This window comes from Colossoma macropomum, unplaced genomic scaffold (assembly GCF_904425465.1).
Source record: "Colossoma macropomum unplaced genomic scaffold, Colossoma_macropomum, whole genome shotgun sequence".
Classification (NCBI taxonomy): Eukaryota; Metazoa; Chordata; class Actinopteri; order Characiformes; family Serrasalmidae; genus Colossoma; species Colossoma macropomum.
In genome coordinates this window covers 478,318-491,027 of record NW_023495932.1, presented here as the reverse complement: position 1 = coordinate 491,027, position 12,710 = coordinate 478,318, and the positions used below count along the sequence as shown (strand labels likewise).

General features: G+C 38.6%; 1 protein-coding gene across 2 annotated transcripts; it reads left to right on the top strand.

The window, feature by feature from the left end:
* The first annotated feature begins 234 nt into the window (after positions 1–234).
* On the top strand, positions 235–7,825 carry emc4 (ER membrane protein complex subunit 4). Of its 2 annotated transcripts, none has more exons than XM_036564091.1 (6): positions 235–458; positions 1,917–2,049; positions 3,684–3,798; positions 5,698–5,851; positions 7,343–7,503; positions 7,629–7,814. In XM_036564091.1, the coding sequence occupies exons 2-6, from the start codon at positions 1,949–1,951 to the stop codon at positions 7,662–7,664; spliced, it is 567 nt and encodes a 188-aa protein (XP_036419984.1). In that variant the 5' UTR covers positions 235–458; positions 1,917–1,948; the 3' UTR covers positions 7,665–7,814. The 2 variants fall into 2 exon arrangements, with proteins under 2 accessions (XP_036419984.1, XP_036419983.1); XM_036564090.1 differs by having other exon boundaries at positions 236–434; positions 7,629–7,825.
* The last annotated feature ends 4,885 nt before the right edge of the window (positions 7,826–12,710 follow it).

Sequence of the window (12,710 nt, the reverse complement as noted above, 5' to 3'; positions counted from 1 at the left end):
CATTCATTGAGGACTCCCTCGCGGGGGCCCTCTGCTGTTTAGCAGTCCTGTTTTTAATATAATGGGGGAAATAGGAAGTGGCCAGGCTCCTCATAAACCGGCTCTCTACAAGTTCTCTCATGGTAGTACCATCTCTAAACAGTGAGGGGCGGCAACACACCACAGCAGTGCCTCTCAGCCTAACTCAGGAGAGGAAGAAGAACATAGTGGACACAGATGAGCCTACAGTCCAACAGGTGGCGCTGTGACTGTCCAGTACAGCCCTGCTACAGCTTCACCATCAGCGGCCCGATAACGCTCGGAGGGGAAGAGTGTTAAAGCTGTCATACACGGTTCTCTCATTTTAATTTAATATTCCGCTCAGCCAGGCTGTTGTTGGAGCCGCAGAGAGAAAGAGGGGAAGGTCCTTCTGTAGCTGCTGTAGCCATCTGACGGTGAGGCTGTTCGTCGTTGCCTTTGTAAACAAACTCTGACGTTAACGCTAACCTAGCTAGCTAATGCTAATGTGCGTGTTGGTGCAATAATAGTAACGTTAGGCCAATGTTAGAGACCCTTTTCCAGTTTTATGTACATTATATCGTATAACACAGAAAATATATACAGAGGAGACGCTGTTTAGGTAACTTCAGTAACGCTAACGTGTCACGAAGCTCAAGTTAGGTTCCTGTTCTCCAGCTTCTTGTTCGAATTGTCCCGTTCCACCTTAAATGGTGCAGCAGGATTGCATGGGAACCTTTTCAGTATCGGCAGATTTTTGCTAACAGAAACAAACCGACGTTGGACAGATGTGTAGATTTGATTTAGCTGTTGTGCTCTGGCAAAGCTTAACCTTCAGGTGATGCTGGGCTGCTGCACTAAAATGTCAACACTTTATGAAATTAACCGCATTTATACTGTCTTTTTAAGGTGTAACCCTACAAAAAAGTGTTACATTTAGAGGTGGGTAATCCAGGTCCAAAAAGTAAAAACCCTCCCCAGGATTTTGTTCCAACTGCCTTGAACACCTTTGCTGCTGGTTTGAGCAAAATAGAGAAGTCAAGCAGTTGGAACAAAATCCTGGGGAGGGATTTTACTTTTTGGACCTGGATTACCCACCTCGAGTTACATTCCTCTGTAAAGCTAATCGAGTTTCATCAAAAGGGTTCTATATAGTACCAGGGTTCTTTGGCTTGTAACAATAGTGGAACCCTTTTCAAAAAGTTTCTATATAGAACCTTCTGCAGCACATCCTCTATCATCTGAAGAAGAACCCTTTCACGATGCAAAGAAAGAACCCATTAATCATGCAAATAGTTCGTTGAGTGTTCGTGGTTCTGTATAGAGCCATTTTCTTTGCTAAATAAAAAAAGAAGAGTGTTATTCTACAAAAATGTCTTCCGTTTCTCTGTTACGCTAATCGAGTTGGTTTCATCCCTATTTATGCTTTTTATAAAGTAACGTTTATGTAGTGGCATCAGCAGATATTTGTACGAAAAGTATTAAATATGTGCATCAGCCCACAGTTCCCATGTGCATCCCTAGTTTCCATGTTGACGCTTGCTTTATTGTTTACATCGACAAATAACTGATAGGTGGGATTTCACAAAGCAGGATATTAAGTTATTTATTAAAGAGAGAATTATATTGATACTAAAATAATCTGTAATATTTCTATGGTACTCTTTAATACTTCTATTATTAACTATACTATTTTTATCTCCATGTAATTTTCCTCTAGAACATTGTTGTAGTAATCTATAATAATCGTGTAGAACTCTGTAGTAAGTTATGGTAGTTGTATGAATTTGCTGTGAGATTCTTAAAAAAAACACTTGCATTACAGCAACAATCCTGACATAACTTCAGGTGTGTGGGATTAGCCACGTCAAATATCTTGAAACCTTGTCTCTGTTTGTTTGTTTTTGTTTGTTCATTAGGTTAATTAGCATTTGGCGAGCAGCGCAGCATCATGTCATCACCAGGGGGGCAAGGAGGAGCTCTGTCCACAAGGGGTGCGGGAGGACCCAAGAGGATGAAATGGGCCCTGGAGCTGAGTTTGGGCAATACCAGGTAAGCACGGTGTAATTGTTTTTGTCATACAATTGCAAATGCATGTAACTCACCCACACTTGGATCAGTATAGCACAGGTATATGTTGAGGTAAGTGTATTTACCTCCCGCTACAAGCTTTAATGGCCACATTTGGAGGAACTCTGCTCTCAGAGCTGGATGGGTAAAAATGTCAGTTTATTACACTGTATTTATTATTACACAGTTATCACATTTATTATTATTATTATTATCTGGAGTTCGATGGACTGGAACAGACACAATAAAGCAAAAATGCCGCATTTTAAAAAGCTATTAAAAAGTGTTAATACAATATATAGTTTTGTTAAGCATTTTACTGCATCATGATTATTACGATTACACTCTCATGGACTCCCAGCATTGTAGGTTCTCAAATGGTGCATGCAGATGGTCATTTTTCGAGTCATGCCAGTATCTAGGACATGCTAAGTAGAGCATCATGTAATTGTGACAATATTGCAGGGATACATTGATACTGATACAGGTATTGGGTATCAGTCTGATACCGCGTACATTTACTTGTACTCATAAAAACTGGCCAATACCAGCTGCGACATAAGCCAAGTGTAGCTGCTGCGCTAATGAACAAAAGCCGTGAAACAGGCGCCGCTCACACAGAGAAGTATTACTGAAGGCTGTCAGTCACTGTAAACATTCTGCCATGGCGGATTCTCGCCAGGAATACGCTGTGTGATGTTATCTTGTTCTTAAACACAAACACAATCTCAACCGCTTCCCAGGTACAAGTGGAGACACACAGGACAACTAAATAAAGGAGGAGAAAACAGTCGACATTTGCTACCAAAGTCTTTCTATACTGAGTTTACGGTGTTTGACTGAACACAAAAGTGTGGTATAATCAATTTTTTTTTTTTTATATATTATTTGTAAAATAGACTGTAGAGACCATATAGTATACACTACTATATACATCACCACCTTCTTTTAGCTTACATTTACATTTACGGCATTTGACAGATGCTCTTATCCAGAGCGACTTACAGTTTGACCATTTTACACAGGTAGGTGAAGGTAGTGTTAGGAGTTTTGCCCAAGGACTCTTATTGGTATAGTGTAGGGTGCTTGTCCAGGCAGAGCGCAGTGTATGCTTGGCCTTAGAGGACATTTAGCTACAGCTCAACAATAAAATACTCCCAACAAGACATAAAACTCGAAACATAAGTTAATTGGGTGTATTAGCCTCACATGTGATTCCAGCTGTCACTGAGCTCCAGAAACTTGTTGAAAGGAAAAGGCGAGGAGCAAAACTATGACTTGTACTTTACTTACAACTTTCCCGTCCGTTCTTCTCCACCGCAGCACTACTTAGTCCAAGGTTTTAATGTAGCGCATCTAGCTAAAGCACTTCATTTAAAATCGGCTAGACTTTAATGACTTAATTTTTAGAGTACATTGCACTCATTTACCCGAACAACTACCCAATTCTAAATATGGTTTCTCGGTATGGTATCAACGAGTACTAAAAAAAAATTTACTCGTACTCGATCTGAAAAAACTGGTATCGATGCATCCCTCTAACGTTGTTCTGTCACCATATTGTCCATCCTGCTTGTTTGAATGTTTAACCAGGGGTGATTCCTTCCTGTGTGCAGGAGCCGAGGGGACAGGCAGAGTAAGGAGGGAGATGTTATGTACCCTGTGGGATACTCGGACAAACCAGTGCCCGACACCAGCGTGCAGGAAACCGACCGCAACCTGGTGGAGAAAGTAAGATTCCCATAGTGAATGAGAGGAGTGCAGACCAAAATGGTAGAAAATGTTGCATGTTAATGGTAGGAGTAATTACTACGATAATAATAATAATAAGAATAATAACAAGATTAGGACTGGGACGATGAGCAAAGTTTTCAATCACTAACACACAAAAACTGATGCTCCAAACTCAATTTCCCATACATTTTCTCTCAATAAGTAAAAGGAAAATTCTTTTGCCAAAATCTGAGGCGATAATCTCATTATACACACAACCTGCAAATCTCCCAAACTCTTTTTGTGTAACTGTAAACACAAGGTGTGTTTCAGAGTACAGTTAGCTTCATACTCTGCCATTAAATACACAAAACTCCACTTACTATAATCAAACACAGGTAACACATAGTTGTTGTGGTTCACACACCTGTAAGCTTAACTGTTGGCATTTTTCTGAAGGTGCAATTAAATACTGAGAAAACTATGTACTGCAGTTTCAAAATACAAAAAATGGTACTGATAGAATGGAAAATGAGGCTCAAACAAGAACCAGAGGAAACTTGCAGGGTAGAAGACGTCGTCCAGGAAGATAAAAAGATGATGATCACAGGAAGACACTGTTTAACAGATGGGATACATGTTCAACCATGGTCTTGATCATCGTATGAGAGTGATAGAAGCTGGACAAAGTGTCTAAACTGCTTCAATAGCCAGGATGATCAGAGAGGAAAACAGATCATTTGCATCTCTGTGTTTCTGGATTTTTTGCTCTTGTATATTCCAGTATGTCACTGCGTCAGTGCAGGTGAGAATCTAAAATATTCTCTTTTGGTGGTCTTGCATTGTCTTTTCACAAGTCCAGGAATAGTTCACTATAGATAGGGTTCCATTTGGTCTACCGCAGCCTACAGTTGGAATGCTGTGGCACAATAAATCCAAATATTTCTAAATATATTTCTTTATAAAATTTGTTTTTCGATAGAACATATATGCTTTTGATTTTTACTTTTTCCTACAAATACATGGCATCTCCATGAATAAAAGTTACCTGTTTATATTTTTCTCAATTTTTACTCTTTTAAAGATTTTACTTGCATGCGTATTTATTTCCTTGTGAGGTTGTTACCAATTCAGTGGCATCTGTGATGACAGTGTTTTGAAGTTACACTAGTGTGTAATTTCTAACCTGTAGTGTGAGGATTTCGATGAGTTGGTGTGTGTTTCATTATAAGCAAAGTTAACACGCTTTTGACTCAATAATTTCCTTTATCAGGAAAAGATGCATTTTGTGAATTTATTTAGATTTTTTCGATTTGAGTTTAGGGGTTTTAAAAAATCATATACAGTTTCAGAAAATGTGTTTTAGCAGTTGTAAACAAAAAACATCAGTACATCAGTATCAGTAAATTTCTGAAAGTGCCACAGGGGGGCGACAGAGCCTTTTCACCCAGAGTCCAACTTTTACAGAAAGAAATTTGAAAGTACATTTGAAGTTTTGAAAATAAAACACATCAACACTAATGCCATCAGTTGTAGTAATAGTAGTAGTAAAAAATAATAATGATGATAATGATAGTAACAATATAAAAATAAAGCACAGTCTTTGACAATTAGGGTTTTCTGTCTGTTTATTTGGTTAAGGAGCGTGTACCATTTGTTGTCTAATGTTTAAACAGTAAACATGAAGATGATGCATAATATACAGTGAGTTGCAACTAATGTTTACATAATACAGGTGGACAAAAGTTCTCACAGCATGCTCAGTTTGTCCTTATTAAATATAGCATTATTCACATGATTTAACCTTCAAAGCCCTTTTGTAATAATTGCTGGCATTGGTAATCATTAGTCATGCTGATAACATGTAAATGTGCAGAAGGATGTATGTCATTGTGTTCTCCCTCTTCCTTTTTGTAGAGATGCTGGGACATAGCTCTTGGTCCCCTGAAACAGATTCCTATGAATCTATTCATCATGTACATGTCTGGTAACACCATTTCCATCTTCCCCATCATGATGGTGTGTATGATGGCCTGGAGGCCCATTCAGGCACTCATGTCAATGTCTGCCAGTGAGTAAAACCTGACTCTACTTTCTTTGCACCTGAGGGTTATTTTAGCTATGCCTCAAACCAAGGACACTAATGGCCTAGATTTACACAAGCAGGTTATATTAGCCAGTGGGCACCTGAACAGAATAGCAAATAGCAAGTGCCCCTCAAAACCACAGGCTTTCACACCAGAAATGTAGTGCCAGTCAAAATGTCCACTTTGGAGACTTGCTTAAATGTTTATTTCCTAAGACTAATTTTCAAAATACTTAAGCCTTTTAGAAAGGCATCCAAAGAACTGCTCATAAAACCTGTTCTAAGAATGCCATGAGTGTGCAGAGTGTGCATGAGTGTACTTTGAAGGATCTTTCTCATTATTGCATAATGTGGTATGTCATAGTTTTTGGCTTCACATTTATACTAAAAAACAGAAAATAATACAATCTATTCTGTAAAATCCATTCTGTAAGTAGGTTTGAATGTTCTGTGTAGCAGAATAATTAGAGTAGACCCTCCTTATTGGAGTTAGTTCATTAGGAAGGGTTTATTCTATGTAGTCCTGGGCACTGTAACCAGACATCGTCAGTGATGGAGATATGTAAAAGGCAATAATCGCTGTATTAGAAAGAGAACTTTAACAGTCCAATAGTGAGTTTTTTTCTGTCAGAGAGAGTGAAAGAGAGAGTTTGTTAAGAAGCTGACTGTTAGTCCTGGCTGCTATGCACAGTAATGCTACTCATACTTGCCCCATGACTCTTCACCTTATTTTACTTCACGTTGGGCTTGAGTGCATGGAAGCGAAAATACATTCTGAAGTGCTCTGGAACTTCGGCTTGCTTTAGTGAGACTCACTGCAGTAAAACAACAGAGCTAAAGTGAGTGGGTGTTACCGTAGAGCAGCTAGCTCTAAACTCTTTTGATCCCCATCTACGGCAGGGAAACGGGATCAGAAAAGAGGTAATAATAATATTAATAATACGTACACATTGGTTTATTCACTTCTACTGTTTACTGAGTTATAGTGGTGCTATTAAAAGGCTACGGCAGAGTAAATTCCCCATCGTCTCTGCTGCGTGTTTGCAACGTTGTCCATACAGCTTACGTGTCCCGGTGGTTAGTTAATTAATTATGAGAACTCTGCTGTACTGATGGTAAACACATTGTTCTTTAATATGTGTAGCAGGTAAACATGGCTTTGGAAATCACTTGCAGTCTGCGATATATTTGTAATCATGATATTTTTTAAATTAGAAAATATTGTGCTAATTGTGTTTCGATATTGCCCAGGTCTAATTCTATGCCTTATGGAAACATTAAACCACATATTACATTTAAAGTTCATTTAGGTCTAAGGTCTGCATCAAAGGGCAATATCCAGAAGTAGTGATGATAGAAAGCCCTGCTAATTGCGATTCTCTTGGAGCTTATATGGTTCCAATGATTCTCAGTGAGCATAACTGTCCAGAGGTACCACTTCTATGTAGTGTTTTTAATACTATGTCCTTTTCTCAGCCTTTAAACTGCTGGAGAGCTCCAGTCAGCAGTGGCTCCAGGGCTTGGTCTACCTCATCGGCAACCTACTTGGCTCCGCACTGGCAGTCTACAAGTGTCAATCGATGGGTCTTCTACCAACACACTCATCAGATTGGCTCGCCTTCATTGAACCACCACAGGTATGGTGCAAAGAGTGCAGAGTGCGTGTGCCTGTAGGCCTCAGCATATTGATGAAGCTCTGATCAAAAGGTCAAGATTTTCTTGCTTTTGTGTCTGAAGTTGTTTTCTCTTTTTTATCCTACAGAGGTTGGAGATAATGGGTGGAGGAATGGTGTTGTGAACCTCGAAAACCCATTGACACACACATGCACACACTTACACTTTGCCTTTGTAACCCCTGTAACTTATGTATGATCTGCTGTCTTTGATGTTACTTATGCTTCTGCTGTGAATGAAATTTACAAAGAGATTGAATAAAACTATTTCCGACTTAATATTTGATTCAAGCACAAGTCTGTTTTATTACAAACATTCTGTTGTTCCTGTGCTGTTAGGTGTTTGGATTTAGGCTGCAGGTCCCAGAGCAACCTCCGAATGGCCACGGAAATCAGCAGAATATGGATTGGGTTCTTCAGAAGACTTCTTTAAATGCGCGTTCTCGTTCAGGTTGAAAGAGTTTTCAAGCTGTTAAACATGCTTACTTGAGACCGGTCAACGTGCTGTTTTTTCATAGCTTCTGTTGCAAGGTTGTTGGCCAAAGTTTGTCACAATGCTGGCAAAAATCCAATTCATCAGAATGAGAAATGTCTATTTTCCATATTAAAGTGCTACACAGCCAAGCTGCACTATGATGATGTAGCTAATTGAAACAAGCAGGTTGGAAACTATTATGCTAATGCTTAAACCAGGAGTGTCCAAACTTTTTTTTAAAGAGGGCCAGATCGTACTGTGACAGAATCCCTGAGGGCTGAACTATTATTCACAAATGATTCAAAATATTAGGTTTTCAAAATATCACAATATTACAGAATTTGCTCTTATAAGAAGTTTTCCGTCTCGCCAAGATCGCCAGTTCTCAGTGTTAAGATTGAGCTTTATGTCTGTAGTTCAAAATGTTCAGTAAATGAAGCTGCAGCTCCGGTCAGCTGCCACCATCAGGTGAAAGGAAGAACTGCAACATGCTGGCGGGCCGCTTAAAATGTGCTGTAAAACTGAAGCAGGAGCCAGTTAAAATCTCTGTGAGCCACATTTGGCCCTGGGGCCGGACTTTGGACACACCTGGCTTAAACACACAAAAAAGCCTGTCAACAATCTGTCATAACAGTGTGACCTTTCACACATATACAAAATAAAATATTTGAAATGAATGACACACTTTTCAACATAGATATTTTGCCAAAAGTTATACACTACAGTCTCTCCAAGTTTAAGCATTTACTTAAGGGAGAATTCCATAGACTTTTCAAAATGTCTGCATAACATGTAAACCTGGTCATTCTGAAATGCTCTGTTCCAGAGAAACCACATTACTTTAGAAATGTATTACATGAACTGGTTACAAATACACTGCCTGATGGCTGAGACACAGTTTTTAAAGTTTTGTGAGAAGGCTTTGGTCTAAAGCATTTTTTAATCCACGCACAATTAAAATTATAGTCCAAAAATAGTCCCTAAAGAAAACTTATTGTTTTCAGATTTTCCACTGTTGTACCATATTCAGCATTACATGTAAAGCTTGTGTTGGCACTGTTTGCATTGTAGACATCACAAGCCCATTATAACACATTCTCTACAATGCACCATTTCACATCAAACCACTCTGAATGACTTTAAATCTCAATGCTTAGTTGGTACACTGTCCACATGTTGCATGGACAGTGTTCAAAAGATATTTTACGAAAAACTGGCCAACCTTTCCTTAAAAAGCACACCTATGTCTACAAGTCTGGAATGTATATAGTTTTGACGAACCAAGCCTACATTATGTCACTGCATTCCCTACATTCGTTTCATGTCTAGGTTATAGCCTCTTTACACCTGTTTGTCAACGGAACCAGAACACACCCTCCTAGACTTATTAACTAATTCTACCTGTTCTGCAGCATACTTTACAGCCTTGGCAACGGTTCAACAAGCCAAGTTTAGACCTACACGAGTATCCTGCCCTGTTTTGTCTAAATGTATCACACAAACATATGTCTGAAAAGAGGTGTGATTATTTACGATAACTTGGTCAGATATGTCAAAAGGATGAGGGTCATTTGATTTATACTTGCATAGACAGATCAAGCAAAACTGTCATGTAAGCATGAGATCATTTCTAACGTATATGTTAAAATATGCACCAAAAACAGTTACGATTTATTTGTACATGAGCTCCAACAACTCTTTATCCCAGAATGTGTTGTTACTGTGCTTTGAAGACTTGATATATGTAAATGATGTCTGTTCTAATTGGCTGCTTAATGTCATGCCTCATTCAAAAAGCAGTCCAGTCTTTATAACTTCAACATAGTGGCACAAAGCTAAACTGCTGTAGGCTGAATAGGTGTACGAATGTAAATATGTTGAATTTTGTGGCATCACAAAAACAATGACTTGAACAAGGGAAGGAATAGTGTTTTGAAATTTTAACAATGCTTCCATAGAACATCAAACTCTTCTATTTACCTTTTTGTTTGATCATATCACATAAACACATGTCTGAAAAGAAAAGAGAGATTATTTGTGAGAACTGGGACAGATGAGTCAAAAGCGTGAGGGTCATTTATGCCTACAATTTGGCAAAACTGTCATGTAAGCATGAGATCGTTTCACTTTTCAAGAGATGTAATCAGATGTTTACGTGACATTCAACATATAGCAAAGCAACAGTGAGAAATGTCTGTGTAATGACCTTACAGGAACAATGCAATATAATGTTCCTGCAGGGTGACATGGTTACAGGCTTTAAACAGAAACCCATTAGTCATGTTCACCACGCAAAAATATAGCCAGGACAGACTGAGACACCGCAGCAAAATATGAGAAAGTTGAACTTGTTTTAGACACAATACAGTCTTCAAGTGAGTCGAAAATAATCACAGAGATCTGATGAGGTTGGACTTTACAGCCATCTTTTAACACTGTGAAATGATGCTTCATTCAGACGTTGCAGATTGTCAAGGTCAGAAGTCGAAAGGAGATTAATAGACATGGGCGATACCACTGATTGGCTGCCAAGTAATACACTTCTTGTGAACGTGAAAACTGAAATATGTGTGATTTATACTTTGAAAATGATATAAATGCAGACATCAGTAAAAATTTACCTGAAAACCTGTGCATTAGTACTGAAGTCAACCTGCAACTGAACCAGACATTTCAGTGAGTTCAAACATGACTTTTGTCTGCCTCTAAAATGACGTATTTTCGCTTTCATCACCTCACATAATGCCCACTCCCGCTCTAACCTCTCCCCTTTCATTAAAGGGAACCCTTACTGTTAAGACAGACAGACAGACAGACAGATCATTTTATTAATCCCAGAGGGGAATTCTTCTACTGCAACAGTACAAAACACAGTAAAGAGCTAAACAGAAGCAGAATGAACAGGAGCAAAGTATTGTCTTATAGTGTTTACGGATGCATAATAGAAAGTAAAGATAAATAATAGAATAGAATAAAATAAAAATATACTACAAACACTAAAAAGTAATGTGCAGTACAAAAATAAGAGGTAAATTGCATAAATACAATGCGGTTGACAATGCAGTGGCGCATGTCCCCTCCAATGTATAATGCAATGATGCATGTCCCCTTCAGTGAATAATGCAGTGGTGCATGTCCCCTCCAATGAATGTAGGCCCAAATATGATGTACGTGTCGAATACCATTAAAATTTCAGGCAAAATACTTTATTATTACAAATAGACAGTCCTTTTATTACTAGCCTGCCATTTTTGTTGCCACATCAAATGGTTGCTCGCTCTCTAGTCCACAGAGAGAGGAACAGCCAGCTAAATATCTCATTTAACTCTAATATATCATTCAGCCTTTCTTTAGCTTTAGCTAGAGTGTGACATCACTCAAGAGAAACATTTTTTTGATTGTGTTGTTTTCCGTAGGACTCACTCCACTGCAACCATAAGACATAATCAAAGTGCAACAGTGGTGGCCTATAAGTAGAGGAATTTTGCCTGTTTGTCATGTTTTTTTTTATGATCAACAAAACATTCCCATTTGGTTTATACGTTATATTTTAATAGTACTGGACATATACACAAGTGTATATACACATATACACTTCCAAGGCATGCTTAACTGTCAGGTACAATGCTTGGCTAGTTTAGAGACCCTCCCTCACTGTGTTTCACTCAAAAATACACAGTAATACAGAAGGAAATGTGTTTCTTATTCACATTGACTTTAGCTGTCTAATCCACTGGTGACGAGTCTTATCCACAAAGGGCTGGCGTGGCTGCAGGTTTTCACTCCAAACAAGCAGGAACACACCCTGATTGTACTTAATAAATTGATTGTGTGAGCTCCTGCTTTGTTGGAATGAAAGCCTGCAGCCACACCACCACACACCCTTTCCAGATAAGACTGGACACCACTGGATTAGCCAACTAAAGTCAAGGTGAATTAGAAATACATTTCCTTCTGTATTACTATGTATTTTGAGTGACAGGCTCATCACAATAATTATTGTAAAATTGTGCTCCCCAAGAAATAACATCATAGCTAATATTGGGCCCATCACAATATACCTGAATAATGTGTGTATTAGGTCCTATCTTTTATATTTATATTTATTTATTGTATTTATATAGGCTCCAGCACCCCACCGCGACCCAGAAAGGTAAGCGGTTTAGATGATGTATGTATATGTATGTATGTATGTATATGTATGTACGTATTATATTTATTTGATCACCTTTGTATCAACTTTTATATGGAAAGATAGATTCTCTGAAGTAAGCAGGATCTGAAATATCAGTACTTACAGTATTGCTTTAGTGACCCAACATCCTAACCTTACAGACTGCTTGACCTCTAACCTAACATGTACACCATGTGTATAAAAGTTTGTAGACACCTGCTTACCCACCATTTCTTCTGAAATGAAGGGTATTAATAGGGAGTTTGTCTCTCTTTTTTTGCAGTAACAGCCTCTACTCTCCTCTTTCACACTAGATGTTGGATCATTGCTGTGAGGATTTGATTGCATCTACAAGAGCATTAGTGTGGTCAGGTACTGATGTAAGATGAGCATTTCTGAACCCCAAAGGTACTGGATGGAGCTCCATCACTCCTGAGAACACATCACCAATGCCAATGCTGGGGTTTTTTTATACCCCTCTAGCAGACGCTTGGCACTGGGCATTGTGAACTTAAGCTCCTG

Bases quoted from the DNA above. Each gene is read 5' to 3' on its own strand.
- emc4 (XM_036564090.1), top strand. From the start codon at position 1,949: ATGTCATCACCAGGGGGGCAAGGAGGAGCTCTGTCCACAAGGGGTGCG. The intron at 5,852-7,342 runs GTGAGTAAAACC...TCCTTTTCTCAG, and splicing joins ACTCATGTCAATGTCTGCCA to CCTTTAAACTGCTGGAGAGC. The intron at 7,504-7,628 runs GTATGGTGCAAA...TTTATCCTACAG, and splicing joins CCTTCATTGAACCACCACAG to AGGTTGGAGATAATGGGTGG.